Raw genomic sequence first — 20,464 nt, 5'->3', positions numbered from 1 at the left:
GCTATGCCTCTTCGCACACCATTGAAAAGAATAAGTTTGTAGTAATAGTAATAAAAAGAAATGGGCCTGAGTATATAACAAAGAAAGTACAGTGTAAAAAACTTGGCACAATTATTTTTCCAGATACACACTGCTCATCATCTTTACAAAAATAGCCAGAGAGTCAATCAGGATTCTTCAAATGACTGGTCTTCAGAATTGAGAAACCAGTTAAAATACTTTCACATCTGTATACTGGCATAAGGTTCTATTTATCTGTGTCATAACAGGTTTGACTGTAATGTTGAATGCAACCTCCAAATAAGCATGATGTCCTGCTTCATGCTAAGATGAAGAAGAAACAAAGTTCGAACGTGGGCACAAAAAACTTTTTTGGTGCGTTTTTCCCAAGAGCAGATGTTTGCAGGAAGTCTGTATTACATCAGACTTCTCTGATGCTCTATTGTTTCAATAGGACACAAAATGTCCATACAGTAACACTACACGGGCAGCTGTCATTATGTATCCAGCATCATCTTTCAGTATAGTTATGGGTATATACAGCATTTGTATTACTGCCAATTAATCAGTCCTTGTCATTATTTGGTTATCAAAACAACCAATCTAGGAAATCCGAACCTTTCGCATTTCCGGTAGTGCAGATTCATCTCTCAATTCTTAGATCAGGCTATAAGGCTCATTGTTTTGTCATGCTCAGTAAGCATTCAGAGGTTATTTTTCTCAGGAAAAAAAAATCATCAGATCTTATTTTATGCTGAACCTGCTCAGGCTTCTGGAACCATCTATTTCACATTAGGTGTGCCCAAGATGACCGGTATTAGAATAATCAGTACCAACTTAATATTTACTTTCTGTAAAACTTATTCCATGGCAATTTTGAATGCTGATCTACAAATCTACAAGACAGAGGAATTTAATTCCCTCATTTGCTGAGCCATATATGAAAACATCATGCTCAGATAAGGCACACAGCAGAATTTACAATTCATCAGCCTTATTTATTAAAACGCTGTAGCAGGGCTCCATTCAGTTTTGTTCTTGTTCATTTGAAATAGAATCACTGTGCTGCATCACTCTTGAAGAACAAGACCATATGAAATTTACGGAGAAAAAGAAATCAGTGTCAGAAGCTCACCTGCTAACCAAGAGGGATTTTACTGAAATGAGAGTATATTTTAAAGTAACACTGCCCACAGAGTTTAGGCCTGAATCTTACCATTAACAGAAGAAAGCTGAGAACTTTTTAAAATGACATTTTTGTCATTAAATGCAAGTACAAGGGAATATGCAGGGATAATAGATAGCTCTTTATACACAGAACAGGTTCAAGCATGCATCATGTTAATTCCAGCTTCTCCAGCACGGCCCCATCCATCTACTTCTTTCCAGACATCTAACAATGTAAGTTTTAGTTCCCATTCGTATTGAGCCATTAGTCTCTCTGCAGATACTGGAAATAAAGGCGATCACGTATAGCTAATTGTGGCAAATATCAGATGACAGCATCTGTATACCCCAGTGGGGACTCAAAGGCAGAGAGAGAAATGAAGAGCTTCAGATTATGAACCTGTCAGTGGAAATCAACAGGGCACTTCAAAACAGAGATTACGTTTTCACTGACAAAGGGTATCTTTCCACAGGAAAACAGTAACATGTTTCTCTACAAATACAGTGTGCATTTCATTTACCAAAGGAAAATTCAGTTCAGACAACCAGGGATAAGAAAAAAAAAGGCACTTCCTGTTGATCTCAAAGTGCACTACAAAAGCCAGGCCCTGACTTGAAATTCTGTAATGAAATAACAATGGCATGTTTATCACTATACAAACAAACAGGAAAAATTCCTTGGCTTTGTCTTCACTAAGATAATGTTGTGTACCAAATTCTGCTGGGAGCGACAAACTGAACATCTTGTTGGATTCTTTGATCTCCCCCAAAAACGGCTGCTTTTAGCATACGAAGTCTCAAGCATGAGTGATAGGGAGGACAGAAAAAGAAGAAAAGAAGGAACACCGTACTTTTCTGACCTTCTACTGTTTGATGGCCAGAGGACAGAGGATTTGTAGGGAATACTATGATTACATACAATGTAGATGAATTTCTAAAGTAAGAGGAGTCCCTCCTTGAAAGAGGCTATAAAGGCTGGGTATTCACCAAGTCTAACCAAAATAATCTCTCCTGTGATTCCCCCTTAGATTCAACCCCTTCATGCTAGCATGGGTGAGAGTCCATTTTGAATACTATACCACAAAACCTTTTTCAAAAGTTATTGGACTCTTTCACATAGCACCAGAAGCATGCCCAGTTTCCACTGGACAGGTTTTGCTGATAACTGAAATCACCGTTAGGCATGAGAAAATATGACCGGAATTTTTTTTTCTACATATCCTTAGAGATCAAGTCTGAAAGATTTGAAGGAGTCTACAGAGTTAGTTATTTTAACGGCTCCCACTGACCAGACACTAATCTCCCCCTTCAATTCCAGACTAAATGACACGGTAGCAAAACAACATAGGTGAACTTGTCCAGTACTTCCCTTTTTACATTCCATTTCTACAGAACCATGAGGGCTTTGAGTTTTTCAAATTCTTCACACACTAAACTCATCTTAAGATGCTTAAAAAGTCAATCTTATTTGCACAAAATCCACATTTTTATGAGGAAGCTGTCATTGTTATAATGCCCACTTTAATCAGAATACTCCAGCGTACAATATGCTAAGACAGAGCCCAAAGATGGTCCTGAAATGAAAGAAAAACTCCTAACGTACTGGAGCACTGATGCATTATTTCAGGACTAGCTTGAATGACTGCTTAAATAAGCTGAATTAAACTCATATGTCTATCTCCTCATTCCTAACTAGCTCCATTTTTGTTTTTTCCTCCCCCCCCCCCCGCCCTTCTTCCATATGTGTGTTCATGTGCGCTTGGCTATTATAAGCACTTTATGAATACTGATGTTACTTCTCAAAAACTGGTTCAGAGGGATGACTTTTATGGCTCCCATGATTCTTAAGCTGCCTGTGGTATTTGTAACTCACAGAATCAGAAAGTAACATACAGACAGTGTAGCTTTTCATACAAAGGCACAATAGGAATGAATGTATTAACCTCTGCGGTGCATGGAATGTGTCAGCTTATACACTGGCAGCTATTTCAGTGAAACTCAGCTAACTTCCGCTGGCTGTGTTAGGAAGAAAAAAGAAAATCTTCCCCAGGATTGTATCCCACGCTCTCATGTGCTGGCCAAACAACTATAATATCTGATGTTGTAGAGAGTCTACTTCATACCGATGCTAGCCAAAGTGAGTTTGAGAATGCATTTCAGATGTGCTGAGCGTTTCCAAGCAGGTAAAATGCTCCATGTTCCATGTGACTTGGCAAATAATAATGAGTGGGGAGACAAATTACCAACAGAGATTATGCTTGTAGGGCTCTTCTTTGTTTGCTTTTAAATGAAAGTCAGTAAGTTTTTGCAGAACGTGAGATGATTTGGAATTCACTTCGCCCCCAATTTTTACTCAGGTTTATCCTATCAGCAAAACATGCCAGACTGTCTGATTGAAACTGTGGAGACAAATACCAAGTTTTCTAAAGTCCAATGATTTTACATAGGTTGGGGGTCTGATCAGGAAGAGCTGAGGAACATCTGCCACACTGTGATTAAGACCCATGGCCAGCATCCCAGTATCTCCAAAATTTAGAATTATTTTGGGAGTTTTGATCAGACACATCTGGCTACTAGGCTGATTCTTTAGCATGGCTCAGAAAAGATTGTTTAGCATTCTTCCACCTGTTTTATTATTGCACGTTTAAATTAGTATAATCACTAATTATCTGCACTACAGCAGTGCCCAAAATGTGCTGCATGCTATAAAACACTGTAGGAGGGGCCAGTCATTGCTCTGAAGAGCTTACAGCCTAGAAGGACATAATCATGTTAAGCGACTTCTAAGCAGTTTAAAAGTGCTTGTCAGGACAGAGCTCTTCTGTCTAGCAATGTGTTTGCTTTTGCTGGTTTACACTTAGCCAGTCTTTACGACCTGTGTCAGAACATTGTAATGGAAAAGCAAAGCAAACATTTTGGTCTACCGAAATTTAAAGTACAAAGCTAAAACTAAATCGTTAAACTGACAATAAAAACATAAAAATGTTTTTAAAGTTCCTAAAGGTAAAAGAAAAAATGAACGCAATTTGCCGTTTATTTTACTTCAGATGCAAATTTTAAAAGGAGAGAATAGACCCCCAAAACCTGTTAATTTCATTGTGTTCGAATGCAAGCGCAATCTGTTTTCCATATTTACTTAACCTTTGTCTCTTCAGCATTGTTTCCAGACTTACCTGCAGTTGGAGTGGGCCTAAGCCTGGTGTTGCTGCGGCAGCAGCTGCCATGGTAGTCGGGATCAGCTGAACGGGGTAAGGGTCACCTAAGTAAGAGAATAATAGAGGCGTCAGCACCTTTTATCTACTCTCCACCTGCAAATTAAAGTCCTGCATTCACTCCTTCCAAAAGCCTTCTTTTGTGTGCCTTGTTGAGGCCTAATGAAAAGCTCTATTGTACAGCCTTTTACTAACACTCTTTTCACAATTCTGGCTGAGAGAGGAATGTGAATAAAAGGCACAAGCAATTAAGGCGGAAACCTCATCCTTTTTCATGATGTATTTAGGGAAATGGAAAAAAAAAGTGCACATTGATCAGAAGGCTGCACTTCACAAAAAAAAAAAAAAAAAAAAAGGAAAAAGAAAGAAAGAAGATGAGGGTGGAGGAGAAGAAAAGGAAAACAGTACAACCTTGATAAGATCACAGCATTAGAAGGGGACAAATTTACAAGCTTGTCCAGAATATGAAGTTAACCAAACTCAGATGATTGTTAGTAAACTGAGCCTCACACAGATCAAAAATGGCACTCCCTTGACTACCCTTTTTTTCTTTTTAGCTTAGAAAAAAAATCTTGCTTTGCAGTTTTGGGGTTTGATCCTCTAAGAGGAAAAAGCATATGAGGCTAAGTAAATCAGATAAAAGCTTCAGAAATCCCTGCACTCCATGACTTGTGATTCAGTTTTGCTTCTGAGAGAAAACTATTTCAATTTCAGTAAGAACTACATTGTGCTGAACAAGATAAAGGGATCTAGTAAGAGTTGAAGAAAAAGTTGCGGGCATTTGTAAAGGAAAATTATCTGGGATGGCAAAAATCTACATGGAGATTGGCATCTTTTAATGTTACGGAGAAAACACTTTTGGTCTGATTTGTTAAAGTAAACTTCACATTGCCTCACCAATCAAACTATTATGAAAACTAGCACAATATTAACAAAAAACTGTCACACCTTTTATATCCCTTCTCCAAATGATAAAACATTTGAGTGCTTTCCTCTGAATAAATAAGGATCACTAGAGCATTTCTATAAGGCCCAATGATCTGCCAGCATGCACGATTACTGTAGCATCAAAGAAGCCATTTAAAATCAGCCTATGGTAAAGACAGAAAACTGTATGAAGAGAATTTAGGTAAACGTTGCTATGCATTTTATTAGGCCGGTAAACTAAAAGTTTTCCTCCTTTATTGTCCTACTTTGAGTGAACTGGGGAAAAATAGAAACTAAAAAGTCAATGCAGGCTGTTCTGTACCATCATGTTTAGTCATCACTGAACTGAGGTTTATAAAAGTATCAAGCCTAAGTCAAAAGAAGCATGAAATAAAGGGAAATATATATCATGTTTTTAAAATGTTAGAAATAAGCTGAGCTTGTATATATAGTTTCAGGAAAACTGCTGATGTTTACTTTTCCCTTTTTTAACAATACCTTCTTTATACAGATCTTTTTATTCAAGGATTTTGATCCCGTTAAGAATCAAATACCACAGCTTCTAGAAATGGAGGCCTACAAAAAACTGAGCTGGCAAAAACATTTTAGCAGATATTTAACTTTAAGAAGACTTATGTCTGCTTATGGAATATACATAAATATTCTTTGCTGACTGAAGTCTCAAAGTCTTTCAAGCCACTTGGACATCCAGCCAAGCAATTAGACCCCAGAGCTCACCCCATGTATCTATTTATTTATTGTCACTGGGCAAGAGATTTTCTGACTGGTTGTTCTTTCTCCCACAGAATGCCCTTGTTTCTCATTTTTCCAATTCCTCTTTCCTTTAGTTGAGATGTCCACTTTCTATTTCATACCCTGGGTTGAATGAAGCAACTCTCTGACTTAAAATTTTCTAGAGAATATCCTGAGACCCAAGCAGTGGGCCTTAAAGATGTGAAGACTGGGGGAAGAAAGAGCCAGAGATCAGTGGTGTTGAACTGCTTCCAGAGCACTAGCAGCTCCATGGCTAATCCCAGTCTCATTATGAACAACTCCTCTCTGGAAGAACAGATTTTGTGCAAGTACCAGCCACAAAGGAAAATAAAACAATAATTTTCTGTATTCCAAAGAGAGGAAAGCGAAAAATGATGCTTGCTAAAATGTTGATTTCAACACAGCCTGTTAAAATTTTCAATTGAAAATATTATTTATATGAAAACATACATATTAAAAGAGTACCTCTATGCACTGCACCACATTCTCCTTCTCTCCACACATACGTATAAACCTCAGCCCATCTTCCCACAACCTCATGCATAACTCCATGAATTCCACCACCATTCTCAGATCCCTGAGCAGCCCCACAGATTCTCTTACTCTGACATGATGTGACTATTCAAAGACTCATTCACTATGGTTCATTTCGTAGGTATAACGAGGAGGTGCTCATAGGAGAAGAACAAGCTAATGGCCACATGGCCACGTTAGGTACAGTCCTACTCTTTCACTTGCTGCCTATAGCAGCCTTAGCCTGGGTTACCACAAACACCGGCTTTGGTGGCTTAGGGAATGCCTTTGAGGCGCTTAAGGAGCCAGGCTAGGTCCTGGAGCCTACTATACCAATATAAGGCTAACGTAGTTTCGGGGAAGTTTAATTCTAGCGAAAGAAATACAAACTCATGCTATAACACGGATTAAAACCACCCAGGGCCAGGCTCTCCTATCTCTCCAATTTTTTCTTTTTTCTTTCTCTCTCTCTTTTTTTTTTTTTTTTTTTTTTGTTATTTGCTCTTTTTTGATTTTTTCATATTTCCAGTGTTCCAAAATATTTTCAACAAACAAAAATATAAAACAAATCTGAAGGACTTCTTTAACCCATTATAAATCTTTGCAGCATTATGTTTCAGTAATGTCCTCTGCTATCTTGCTCTTCTCTCTACGGGAATAGCAATTCTTTTTATGAAGAATACCCTGCCAGCACTGGGATTTTTTCACAAGTACATGTAGCACATCTATGTTACTGCTCCCACTGATAAAGCTGAACAGACATGGTAGAAGCGAAGACATTGAAGAAAGATACAATGACAAGCGGAGACACCATCAGGGTTAGCATTCTGTTGCGTTTGCTGTTGTACAAATGTGTGACAAACGATCACCTCTGTCTTGAGGAGCTTTCAGTCCGTAACAGACAAAACACAAAACAGAAAGGAGTAGACTCAAATGCTCTGTCTTGCCCTAGGTCACACAGCAAGTCAATGGAAGACCTAAGACTAAAGCCCAGGACCTCAATTCTTCAGACAGTGCCCTTCCCAAGGAAGGATCCAAGCTCTATACACATGAGGAGGCCAAGGAGTTCCATACTCACATCACGTATTGCAGAGAAGGCAGTGCCACCTCTCAAAATATTAGTCAAAGCTTTGAGTCTCCTCTGGTAAATACCTACCTACTTGCTGTTTGCTGCTACTCTAGAACATGTTATCTCTTTCCACAGTCCTTAAATTTACTCCCATATCGGACTTAAGCTTTTGCCTACGCAGTTTTAGTTAACTCTGAAGTCTCTGAAATGCATTTCTTAACTATTTCATTAATATTTAGTAGATATCTTGTTTCTAGCTCTAAATAGTTGCTAAGTTTTTTCCGAAACTCTGGGAACATGTCAGTACTGTGAGGCAAGATATACAGTTATCAGAAAGAGCTATTTCCCAAACCATTCACAAGCTTATTCCACTGAAAACATCAATGAATTCTCAAAAATCTGTATTATACTTCAATTCAAAAAAATCAGTATCGATCTACCAATGTAGTGCAAGCAGGTCAGACTATCTCCCTGAGTCTTTCAAACAACAAAAGAAACATTTTGTGCACTTTTTTTAACATTCCAAACTATCTGCTATTATTATTGGACTTTCCTTACACGAGAGAAAGTTTTTTCTGACTTTAGTAAGCTATATGGTAGAATGTGAAGCAGATCAGAGGCTGGAATTTTTATTTTAACAACACAGCAAAAAGTATTTCATTAGCTGAAAAATTCTTTTCTAATACATAGCTATTTCCCAGCTGCCATGTGACATCACTTTGAAGAACATAATTGTTCGAGACTGACTACATGAAAAGAACATGGAAATACACATGTACTGGTAATACAGCGTGTAAAGAAGAAAAGCGTGTATGTGAGCCTGGATGAGCTATATCGGAAGTGTTGGCACACATCATGAGCAAAGGAGAATGCCAGAAGCTCAGCACAGCTTAGGGAGGAAAAAAGGACAATGCAGAACCCTCAATTCTGGACCAGTTCTTCGTTTCTCTACTCCTCCTTTGGTCTGTCTTCTATAAACACACTCAGAATCGCTTTCCTGATAATTTATGCCATGCCACTTCTTTCAATTTCAGTTCACATCTTCATCCTTGCCCAAAATAACCTAAGATCTTGCCTACATGAGAATTTTTCATTAAGTAAAATCATATTTAAGCTATGCTTTATATGAACTCTCTCTGTGATCCTCCACTGAAAACATTTGACACCCTGTCCCAGGCACCAAAATACAAAATAACCTAGTGTTTAGACTCTTAATTTTCAACTGACTAGGTAACAGGCTTGTGGATGCTAAATGATTTGTAGACTTGTGAGAGTAAGACAGCAGCTCTTAAACCACTTATGGATTTTGCAAAATTTTATCATAGGAGTTAAGCAAGTTACAAAAATTAACAGACTTATTTAAAAGAGAAAAGAAAGCGTAGGAGCTAACATTATGTGTGTTGCACCATTCACCTAAACTCGTAAAGCATTTTTTGTATTCCTTTTTCTGTCACTCATCTCATTTATTCTCCTTCATGGTGTAATCCCCCTGGTGCCTTGTCTTCTCTCCTGACAGGCTGCAAGCTCTTCAGAGCAGGCACAATTGTCTTACCTGCTACATAAATCAAGTAACACGCTAATGTTAAATTACAATGTTTTGACAAGATTTTTAGGTTGAACCTGATTATATGAAACAATAGAACTCTCTTTTTCCTTAAATTTTCTTCTTTAAAAAAATAAAACCAGAGAAGGAGAAGTAGAGGCTTCATTTCCCAATATTTTTTAACTTATACTTTCCCTCCTACTTCTCTTTCGGTGAAAAAACTTTAAAAAGTTGGACAACATGGAAGGAGAAGAGAAAAAGGAAACAGAGTTAAGAAAGTGTTAGTATGAAACAAAAACAGATTCTTAAATAATAATTTCCCAAACCAGAACGCTAATCAAAATTTCATGAAACATTTAGGAATAAATATTTCCTCTTAGTAGACTCTGTTGAATGAAAAGGAGTTCTACATTATCTTCCCCTATTTTTGACAAGCTCTAGAAAAAGCTATAATAATTTTACACTCAATTTATTACTTAAGTATATTTATAATGAAAATGAATAATCATAGCTGATGGGTACTTGACAAGTAAGCCACAGCATCTCTTCTCAGCATTCATTCATTCTCATCCTCATCACCATTTTACTTTCATTTCTCTGATGCCATGGTGGACAGGTAACATGAATAACAGGAGACTGGGAAGATATGGGCCCTGTTACCTAACGTCTGGCCTTAGCCACTGGGGGTTTAGAAAGACTAGGGAAAAGAGAATGAAGAAGATCTCATTAGTGGCTTCCAAAAAGGAATCCAAACCGTTTTCCTGACTGTCTTTGAGGATGGTTCCAGATAGCAGTGAGTGACTTCTACCTATAAGGGATTTGTTTATCTTGGATTTAGACAAAACAGCCTGCAAAAGAGATGACTTTGGAGTGGGGAGTTCATAAAGAAGATGGATGCAGCTACTCTTAGTTGTACAGGATGAGAGGACAAGAGATAATGGATATAAATTGAAATAAAAGAGGATTAGACTGAACAAAGGAAAAACCTTCCCCCTCACCCGACAACAGTCAGACACTGGAATAGGATGTCAATAGAGGTTGTGCAGTCTCTATCCTTGAAGGTTTCCAACACCTGACTGGTAAAGTTCAGAGTAATCTGGTCTTATCTCATAGACAATCCTGCTTTGAGCAAGAATATGGACTCTACACCTTCCAAGGTCCCTTCCAACCAGAAAAATCCTATTCACCAGGGTGCCCAAATCTTTTTTGATACCTGTTGAATAAATGGCTCTTTTTCAAAAGCACTGAGAACCAAGGAAAATCAATATATTTTCACTGAGGTTTGTACATGCTTATGAATTTTAAAATTAGGACTTCTGTTTGGTTGCCCAACTGTCAATAATAGGACCGCAATATCAGACATCTATTATTGCCTAGAAACAGAACTGAAAATATCAGCCTGTTCTCACAGGACCATTATTTTTTCTATCTATTTTGTGTTTATTAGCATTATTGTGAGAGACAATGCATAGATTTTGGGACGAGATTTTTGGATTCTTTCAGCTGAAAGTAGTCTTTAGTTGTGTTGTTATTTTTTATGATCTCAATGCTTTTTGTTGCATTTGCAGCATTATATAAGCTACACATTCTCATGTATGCTAAAAGGCAAAGTTGTTACCAAAACTCACTCACTCTTGCTATTTCCACCCACAATGCTATTATTCTTTTCTTATCCTGGAGGGGGGAACATGAGAGTTTAGTCATATGCTCATTCTTTTCCAAGGCATAAACAGTAGCTCTGAAAGATGACTAGCATCTTTATAAAGAAGCTACAGTATGTGGTCCTCATAACAAATAGTTCCTATTTTTGTCATTCTGATAAAAGCATACCAATGTCAATATTTTTTCTTGTGATTTGGTGATTGTCAACGACCTGTGTGTCAGCTGATACAGCTGACACAGTTAAATCAGAAATTAGCACTCAGTCTCTTTAGAAGCCAGACACATGGACACTGCATACAGGAAAGATTATGGAACAGTCCACATGATACTTCATTAAACAATGAAACATGTGACTAACTAAAAAACAGAGATACATCAGCAAATTTCCCTGAGGAAGTTTATGGTATTTAACTCCTAAACATTAATTTTATTGTACTGTATGAGGAACAAATTAAATGAGAGTGTTATTTTTACTGGACATAGGAAATATTGTTCAGAAAACAGATGAACAGTAAATTCAGAAAATTTTAATTTTATTAGGATTGGTTTGTTCACTTTACACATTTTTGTTGATTTTAAAAGGTAATTAGATATTTCATCAATAACTTTCTATGCCTGATTTTATTTAGAACATTTCCAGCAGCAATGAGCTGATACGCAAGAAACATACAATGTACCTATTGTATATTCACATTTTTCCCCTTAATTGGATATGGTTGAAATAGTGATTAAAGTGCTTTCAAAAAAACCCCATGTTGATGACATCTGACTGGGAACACAATATGATTTGTTACAACAAATTATCCACAGGGGAGAGGAGGAGAATGGGCAAAGAAAAACAGTTCTTGTTTCTAAAATTTGGCATAATTCCATAAAAATAACATAGGTATCAGCAAATAAAAGGCTACCAAGAAGTAGAAGCTTTCCTGATAATTTTTGAATAATTTAGAAAATATATTTGGAACAAATCCCCTTCCAGAACATTTTGAAATACAGTATTAGTAACTATTGTTTCCTGAAAAAAGAAATGAAATCCTAAAAATTCCCATATAATTTAATTTCTTACGCATCTCAGTTTAGAGAACAAAATGTGTTGATCTTCATCCTCCAGACAAGAAGCTATCTGGAATTCAACAGCTTCAATCATACTGAAAATGTTGACACCAATATAAAATATCACTCTGCCACAAGTGACTAGTCAACATTTTATATCCTTTGTAAAGGGATCACTACATGTCTAAAGAAGCAATGGCATGCAGTTTTCCTGAATAACTGTTAGTTAGCATCATTAATGGGGAGGATCTATCTTCGTTACAAAGTTTGGGTTATTCTGTGCTTTTTAGGGGAAAGATAATTGTAAATAGGATTGGAAATGTATAGCCTCAGAAGAAGCATGGGGAAGCATTCTATCTTGGAGCATTCTGCTCATATTTGTTGAATTTACTCTTAATCCGAGCTTATCCTCTTCCGTGTTTTCTGTAAATAGCTCTCCAGAAGCAGGTCCCTCTGTTTTCACAAATTTTTATTTCATTTTCTTTATTAGCTCTTATATAGGGGACAATCTTACCTTAATGTCCCACATCAAATCTAAATATAGGTGCATCCATAAAAAGATCACACTACCTACAACAGAAGAGTAGCCTCTCTGAGGTGGAACTCTGCAGCTTTTAGAGGGCACAACACAAAACTACTCTTCTTCCATCACTAACACTTTTTCATGCTTTGAAAGCACTTTGCAAATATTAGTTAGCTCTAAATAAATTCTAATTATTTTTAAGAGTGGCTTCAGCAGATCTGTATCATCTGGTGTGAAATCTGGCTTCAATGAAGTCAACAGCAACAGTTCCTCAAACCTCAGCAGAGCCAACATTTCACTTGCTACTGCTAAAATGCTGGGAGTCATGTATATTACCCAGGATAAAGCTTCCACAACAAGTAGCACAAGTGGTGCTGAGCTAGTAATACCGGTAGTAGCAAGTGACAGGGTTAAGGAACACTGGCTCACAAAAATTAGAAGGGTTAAATGACCTGAGCCACTCTGCATAGCCTAAGAGTAACAGAATTTCTGCTACAGTTTGGGAAATATGATAATCTGTCGCTGTTTGGTTTCAACATCACTTAAAAAGGAGGGAGATCATCTGTTGGTAAAGCCAAGTGGTTAATATACTGAGGATACTGGGGTTAATTCTTAACAACTGCACATGCTATAGGTCACTAACTTAGTTATCATCCTGCCTTGAAACATCATTTCTTTATAAAGAAATGGCTTGCACCAAAATTAGAATATTTAAATTTCAAATAGCACATGTGAGTAGATAACCAGATATCTCGCAAACAGATAACAAGTATTTTTTCTTGCTAATCATAGGCAATATAGTCACATCACATACTGCCAACTTAGTTTTCTAATATGGGAAAAACGCTTTCATTGTAAATAATAATATTAAATATTTTACATAACCATACAATTTTATCTAGGTATGGAGGTCAAAAATCAACTGGAATCATAGATCAGGAGTCTTTTTTCAAACAGAAATATAATCCTAATAGAAGTTCCTCCCTTTCTCTCTGCCAACTTTACCACTACACAATATGCCGTAGGGAAAAAAAAGGGGAAGTGTCAACTTGTGTAAATTGTCCCTTATGTAATGCAAACCATCTGTTTGAAAAAAACAAAACAAAACAAAATGAAAACCCAAGCCACTCCCAAACATGATCTGCTATGGAGAAAAAGAAAGAAGAGGAAATCCACTACACTGAACTGGAAGTCAGAGACCATGATCTGCCATGTAACCATGAGGAAAATATTTACCCCTGTATTTTCTGTATTTATGCAATTTCACAGACTATTTTGCAAAGTGTAACTGAATAATCTGCTGTGCACATAATAGAGATTGATATTGTTGTATTTTCATTACCGTTTTAGCTTTCTAGAATATTTCTAATCAGATAGGAATTGAAGTTCCTATCAAACTTCTCTTTTTTAACAAGGTGTAAGTGTATCTCTTACACCAAGATGCCACCACTGGTCAGAAAGTTTCTGAGCCCCTGACCACTGGAATCTGGCAAAGTATATAGGGACAAAAAATCGATATACTTTTTCCCTGTTCTTCTATTCTTCTTCAGCTATCTGCTAAGAGAAGCATCTACACGGGCAACTGCTAAGACTTGTGATGACTACTCTTATGTTATCTACAGTTAAATCTTCAAAAGAAGAAGTATGTGTAGAGAAAATAGTACTCCTCCCTTCCACAGTCTTTCTCTGGAGGAATTACTATTCCATTGGAAAGTACTAGCTGAGGAATCCTACCACATACACACTCTGATATTGCTGAGAGACAGACATCTGACCTCTGTTGCTCTGGGATGGACAGTTGAACCAGAAAGCATTAAATAATTTAGTTTAGTTTCACTGGTGAAGCTGAATGAAACAAAAATAGCAGCGTAACTAGGTATTCATCCTTTCTCTCTTTCACTGACCAAGAGGCTTGATCACACATTCTCTTCCAGCTGCAGCTGTGCTGGCTGAGGAGGCCACCATCTCCACTCACAGCCCCCTGCCAAAGGTTACCACTGTGACCAAGCTGCTTGTTTAATCACTCCCCAACATGTTTCCATTAGAATGAGCCAACTTAGCTTAAACAGTTTAAACAGAAGGTCTTTGCTATCCCATTTTGGACAGAAACAAGGGATGGAAGGCTCAACCAAGAAGCTTGGCCAATATGTCAGAAGTTAGAGGCACACTGAGAAGCAACTGGGGGCAGTTATCTCTTCAGCTACTTGGCCTGAAGGCAGAAGAAGGCAGGTAATACAGCCATAAGGTCTTACCAGTAGCACAAGTGATGATACATTTGGAGTGCATTGGACAGCATGCTTCTTAATTTGAGAAATGTTTTTGGAGATCTGATTTTTCAAAGAGGTAGGGCACAAAACAGGGGCCCTCTGAAGGTGTCTCCAGCTGGCTGTCCATAATCAAGGTTCTCAACGTCATTAACTAGTTATGAAAATGTAGGTTATTTACCACGACAACTTTCCTTTCTTTCTCCCTCCAGATTTTCAAATCCTCTCTTTATTGAGAAATAGCATATGAAAAATTCCATTGTGTGCTTCATAATTATTTGTGACAAGAATTGAATTGTCTCATGGAGATTTTTGTTGTTTCTATGTGCAGGTTCCTAATGCTAGTAAATAACAGAATTATCACTAGGAAAGTCTATGGATCAGCCATACCAAGTAATTCTGAAAATCTATCAGTCCAGAAAAAAGGGTAGATTTTCCAAACAGATCTGAAAGGTGTAGAAAGTGGGGTTTCACTTTCACAAGGCACATAAACCAAATTTAAAACATACAGTTGTAATCAGTTAACAATGTAGTGGTGGGATCTTCAGAAGTTCATTGGCAGGCCTGCTTCCAAAAAGTGAACTCGCTGAGAATTAGCCACTTAACATGCTGAGAGGCTGAGTAAATTAATCTGCTATGAGGTCTCTGATGCAGTGCTACATTTGTACCCATTTTAGCTCTGTTCAAGCTAGTGTAGGGGACTGTCCTGAAGTTTAGAGTACAAACGTTCACTAAATATCCTTCAGACATAGGTCTTAGTGTTCTTGTCACTTTTTAAATGGAGATTTAGTCTCCGAAAACATTCAGGTGCTTTATAAAATTTTATCCAAATCTTTTTCTTTTATCATCTACCATGTCTTTGCTAAGAGGCCTGATAAACAGGAGGGCAGGCATAAAAGTGGGAGAAATGTGTTTTAATGACCTGTCAAAACATTACTTGATGTGAGTTTGTCATAGTTTTAAGGCAGCTACTTTTTTCACTGCTACAAGCTTTCTAGGTGTACCTAAACCCATATATGCTTTTGTTTACACGAAACTGTGAGTGAAGAGAAAAAGTCCTTTGGACTACTTATCACTTCCCCTCAGCTTCTAAGTCAAACTCAATCAAACATGCCAGGGAATCACCAAACACAGAGCTGTCTTTTTCCACTGGCTTCAGCTCAGTCATAGACCCTGGCATGCTGTTAATTCCAAGTCTTACTGCCAGGAGCAGCAGCAGCAGCAACTTTGTTCTTTTTTTCTTTTTCATTTTCAAGGTTACTAAAATATGTGATGTCATGTGTACTTCATGGATGTGAGGTACTATAGGACCGCCTTAGATTTAATGTACTTGCAGTAAAAAGAAGGAAAAACCAACCTCAACTCTTTCTATTTAAATCAGACTGCATTAACATGGAACTAATTTAATCTGCCAGATATGTCTAATAGGGTGCTTTCCTGACCTTTTCCAGGCCTACAGTTTTGGTAGCGTTCATATTCAATGTGGCTTTCAGTTAAGCATTCTGTAATATGAATCACTACTTCTCCCATCTGAGAAAGAATGAGTGTGAAATCACTGGAAGAACTGAATGAGCTATGCTTTGGCACTGCAGCTGCAGTGGGAGGTGAAGTATTTTGAACAGTAATTTTCAGTAGTGATCCCCGTCTGTAAAGTATTAGGAAAAGGCATCAGTGGCCAAAGGAACTCAAGTTCTCAGTCTAGTACTGTATCTACCATGTTACAGAAACCGAAAGAAATCTCAACTTGTGGGCTAAGCCAGTTTAACAAAAGGAATCTTTTTACATTCTAATTTTATAAAACTGCTGTAGAAGCAAGCACTGAATAACTCAAAATAATGGATGAATTCATGAGTTAGTCAATGATACAGATGGATACATTGACATGGACATAATAAAGCTAAACAGACATACTAGAGACAGAACAGTAGAACAAGCAAGTCCTAGATAACTCAGTAGGAAACCGATGTCAGAGGAACTAGATAAGCAAAAACGCATGAAAACCAAGTCTACGAAATTCATGCTGATGCTGAATCTATTCACTGAAGTATAGTTCCTTGATTAATTTTTAACTTGTATTTATTGGCATCTTCTTGACAGGAACATGAGATCCTATAGAAGACTTAAATAAAATCCCCCCAAAATCTGGAGAATGTAGAGAACAATAGAAATCTTTCAAAGATGAAAAAAGCAGATGCTTTATTTTTTAGTCTTAGGCTCTCATAAATATACTCATGGTCTATGTTAGTCCATCAAACTGAAAGGCATAAGCTATCTTTGATCTCTGTGCAGAACCCCCATTGAGATTAATGTGAGTTCTGTGTGAAGAAAGGGACTACTATAGACCCTGAGTTCACAAAGAGTAAGCAGGGTGCTTCAGGAAAAAACATATTTTCTATTAACAGTGTTGAAATTCATTGGAAAGTTTCAAATAGCTTCTCTTCAGATAAGTATGTGTGGTCATGAGCATGTTCACCTGTCAGAAAGACCTATCAGAAAGAAGGTGCAGAAACCTACTTGTCATCCGGTAAGTTTTGCTGTTGCATCGATACATGTACTTTTTGTCACTCTGAGAACCCCTTCTCATACGATCCTGACTAATTCTGTATTTTAATGTCATCTGTGCAAGTTAGTGATCTTGTCCATCGGGCTAAACGAGGTGATATTTTTATACAGACTGGCATGAAATTCTGCCCTATACCCACTTCCAGCTAAAAATGTCTACAGGACTTACTGCATCCCGCTTTGTAGCTGAAACCAGGAGGAAGAAGGAATCCTTGCTGAGCAGCTGCTGCTAGGGTTCGTTGGTCTGGAGGGAATACGGGAATCATTAATGGAGGCAGCTGACCCTGGACCTGCTGAACAGGAGAGGGAAAATCAAACGTGGAATTTTTTCTGGGGAAAATGTCTGCTTACACGCTTTCTCTTGCTTCTAATCTGAGAGGTCAGGTCTGAATATGCTCCTCCATAATGGGGTGTTCCAGTAGCATCAACTATTCAGCCTCATCTTAATTATCACAGCACTTCATATGAATTACATTAATCCAAAATAAATCAAAAGATTCCACTAACGCATACCAATTAATTAGTGTCCCCTCCCCCAGCCCCCCAGTCCATAATGCCTCAGTTCTCTTTGGCTTTTTCTGTGGTTGTTTTCCTATTTTACTGTATTGCGTAACAATATTGCTAGATTTCAGTCTCAAGTGGTAACTTTCACCCTGACTAAGCCCAAACACATTCCCAAAGATCCATCCACAAAGAAGTAAGAATATGTGCATATTTAATGTACAGCATATGCACAGCCCGTACTATCTTGCTGCCCATACACATGCACATATCCATACATGTGAAAAGATGAAGTTTCTGAGATGGTAAAAAATAAAGCCGAGATACTTGTTCACAACTAAAATACAGCTATATCTAAGTGCTAGCTGTTCAACTTTGCACAGCAACTGTACACAACAGTTTAAGTCAGGAAATGGAAAATATTATATTGTAAATGAATACTGCAGGGGACTTAAGACATGCAGATATTAGTCATCTAAACTGGAAGTTGGCCATGGCACTACAGTTAATACTATTGCTTTTACCAAGTTTTGTCAGAGTTATTGATTTCTACAAATGGACATCATCTTTGTATTTCATACAGAACAGAAATGAATAGTTTGCTAGCTTAAACTGTTAAATGGCTGGTCTTAACTTAAAAAAAAATTGCACTAACAAATAAAACTGTTTCTTAGGAGATCAGTCAGTGAAGGGAGAATGACTCATTTTTTTAAGAGAGGTCATCAAGATTTGTAAAGGCTCTGTAAAGCCAAGGCACTGGAGATTTAGATACATTATCACAGATTAAAATTTGGTTTGTGGTCTGTAGCCTTAAGAAACATGGGGAATCTGGGTGTTGCTAGACTAGCTCTTTTAGCCAGAGGCATGAGACGATGTTATTCCCCTCGTTATTGCTCTATAGTAGAGCTGGCAAAGGAGAACATGTCAGCTCCTAGGCTGCCATAGTTCAGAGTACAGCATTTTAACTTAATTTTGTTTTAACCTAATCCTGAAGATCCAGGAGATTTCTCAGTTCACCTAACACTTAAGGGGCAGAAGAGTGATATGAAATTTGGGAAGGTAACTCCTAATTTATGCCAAGACCTGTCAACACCTATGTGTGTGCTGACTGCACCTTTAGAGTCTGAAACAATTTGCAAGGATGGAGTTCAAGAGTGCTGATGATGGAAATTCTTGTAGTGGGAGATTAAGACTCAGACTGAAGCTAGAGTAGATGTTGTTCCACTCACTGAACTAACTTGATCCATTTTTTGTTAATTGAGTATTCTCCTTTGTATTCTGATCCTGTTAATTAGAAGACATATGTGAGTTAAGTGGATTGCAGGAGAAAAAGAAACCACATAAAATGTGATTTCTTTGCTGTCCCCACTCAGTCACCCAGAAATTGTCCGATGTTTGCCTTTTGCTCATTGTTTTTGTTGTTTTGTGGGGTTTTTTTTAAGACAAAGATAAAGTAACTATATTCTTTTAGAACAAAAATGAACAGCCGTGTGGAATTTTTGCATAGTACTCTTCTTCGGCAAAAAGCCACAGAACTTTTTTTTAAATGGTTTCCAAGGATGAAAGTGACTTTGCCAAGCAAAGAAGCTTCAAAACAGGATTCAAAAACACTAATAGAAAGACAGATGGTTCTACTAAGAGCTTTGCTGCCAAAAAAAATGTTAAAAAAAAGTGAAAAAAATGGAGTGATGTTATTGAAGCTGACTGCAAAGTTCTCTGATGACTGCAAATACTCTTGTCCCACTGCAAGTGTTAACTCTGCCTCCAGGGCTAATATAACTAAAGCACCACACACACACAAATTGTCATTGCCAAGCCCACAATGTAGCACAAGTCTGCACTTGATTCCAAGTGACTGCCAAATACACGAGCAAAACACTGCACTGAAAAATTCCCATTTAGGAAAACATTTATCAGGAAAATGCCCTTTCTTCTTAAAGCATTTTCTTTTTTCAAATCACTGCTCCTCTTTTCTTCTCCAAGGGGCCTTTAGACCCACTGATTTCAAATGACACAACCCCTGTTGTGTTAAGGAGGTAAGAACTATAGAGTGATGAGGATGGTTTGCATGGATACAGAAATAACGTAGTCAAAACAATGTGATTTTCATTCCAGCTTGGAGTATATGTAGCACCACTCAAACAGCTACACTTCATTGTCTCCCAAATACAAATAAGTGCAAATATTATTTTATTTTAATCAGATTACCTGACACAATTCAATATAAATTATGGACTCTTCATTTTTATAGCTCATTTAACTACTACATTTTAAGTTTTGTTATGTTTATTATTATTACCTAGAATTGCTAGGATACAACTGTTTCAAGTGGTATGGAATTCAGGCCCCTTCTTTTCTGAATTTTACACAGAGGGTATTTTCCTCCTTTTTTCTTCCTTTTTAATGCTAGTATTATGTCATTTGCATCTCACTCAAATGGTTTTTATTACATAGTTTACATTCCTTCCAAAGTTTTCTTGAGGATAACTTCTTGGTACCACATTTATAATTTGAATGTAACAGACTCTAAATCAGAACTACTTTCAGGCCTTTCAATTTGTTCTGCTACTGGTCATAAGTAAAAAAAATCCAAATACACAGGTAACAACATAAAAATATATATAAGCTGCCATGAATCTTCACTTGTCAGTCTCTCCACACTATCACATACTGTCAGTTGTAAGTTCTTAAAGG

General features: G+C 37.4%; 1 protein-coding gene across 19 annotated transcripts in view; it reads right to left on the bottom strand.

Annotated features, from left to right (window-relative positions):
• The window catches only part of SOX5 (SRY-box transcription factor 5), a 650,623-nt gene that overhangs the window by 84,535 nt on the left and 545,624 nt on the right, over positions 1–20,464 (bottom strand). For 14 of the 19 annotated variants that reach the window (XM_062591596.1, XM_062591577.1, XM_062591562.1 and 11 more), the window contains 2 exons: positions 17,439–17,562; positions 4,341–4,426 (listed from right to left, as the gene is read on the bottom strand). In XM_062591596.1, coding sequence (XP_062447580.1) covers positions 4,341–4,426; positions 17,439–17,562 — 210 coding nt within the window. The remainder of the gene's footprint in view (positions 1–4,340; positions 4,427–17,438; positions 17,563–20,464) is intronic. The other 5 variants (XM_062591508.1, XM_062591527.1, XM_062591615.1 and 2 more) reach the window with 1 other exon arrangement.

Source organism: Rhea pennata, chromosome 1 (assembly GCF_028389875.1).
Source record: "Rhea pennata isolate bPtePen1 chromosome 1, bPtePen1.pri, whole genome shotgun sequence".
Lineage (NCBI taxonomy): Eukaryota > Metazoa > Chordata > Aves > Rheiformes > Rheidae > Rhea > Rhea pennata.
The sequence above is the reverse complement of the archived record's forward strand: the minus strand, read 5'-3'. Positions and strand labels throughout refer to the sequence as shown.